Source organism: Exophiala oligosperma (genome assembly GCF_000835515.1).
Source record: "Exophiala oligosperma strain CBS 72588 unplaced genomic scaffold supercont1.50, whole genome shotgun sequence".
NCBI lineage: Eukaryota > Fungi > Ascomycota > Eurotiomycetes > Chaetothyriales > Herpotrichiellaceae > Exophiala > Exophiala oligosperma.
The window spans coordinates 28,908-29,643 of NW_015622867.1; the positions used below are offsets into that span (position 1 = coordinate 28,908).

The window sequence follows — 736 nt, forward strand, 5'->3', positions numbered from 1 at the left end:
TTCACACAACTTGAGAAGGACATCGGCGCAGCAGTCGGGGTTCTGATCTCTGGCCGTACAGCCATCGCCACCATCGCCCTCGCCATCTACAGCACGGTCCAGAACAACAAGCTCGCACACTTCATCACTACAACGGTCGTGCCGGCTGCCGAGAAAGCTGGCATCGCGACAGATCAGATTCCGGCGCTGCTAGATGGTTTCACCACTGGCTCGTTCGCCGGCGTACGTGGTTTGACGCCCGCCATCCTAGAGACGGTGACCATCGCCTACCAGACGGCGTTTTCCAAGGCGGTGCAGATTGTGTATCTCATCAGCATCGCCTTTGGCGTCCTGGCGATCGGAGGGGCACTGCTGTCGCCCAATCCAGACTCGAAATTCAACACGGACGTATCGAGGAGAATGCACGGCAAGGAGAACATCGCCGCCGAACAGAGAGAGGTGGTGTAAGCGGCCGTGAATTGGATGCAGGGCAGGGTATTTGAGGCAGAAGAGGATGGCGACGTGCATGTTAAGCAAGGACTATGATCGGATCAAGGACTGAAGCCTTTGAACTTATGCCATCATCGCGGATGGCAACTCATGCAACCCAAATGAAGAAATGTAGTATCATAAGACCTCCACCATCTAATGTCCGACTTGAGTAGCGATACTCTTTCTGTTGAGCAGCACACTAATCAAACCAACCTGCAATTCTCTCTCTCGCGGGCTAGCACATGGAGAAGGTACCTAGCACCCC

General features: G+C 54.6%; 1 protein-coding gene across 1 annotated transcript in view; it reads left to right on the top strand.

The window, feature by feature from the left end:
• Positions 1-447, top strand: part of PV06_11677 (uncharacterized protein) — a gene marked incomplete at both ends in the record, with an annotated part of 4,990 nt that extends 4,543 nt beyond the window's left edge. Inside the window, one exon of the mRNA XM_016413388.1 lies at positions 62-447. Within this exon, the coding sequence (XP_016256238.1) occupies positions 62-447 (386 nt within the window). The remainder of the gene's footprint in view (positions 1-61) is intronic.
• Positions 448-736: the final 289 nt, after the last annotated feature.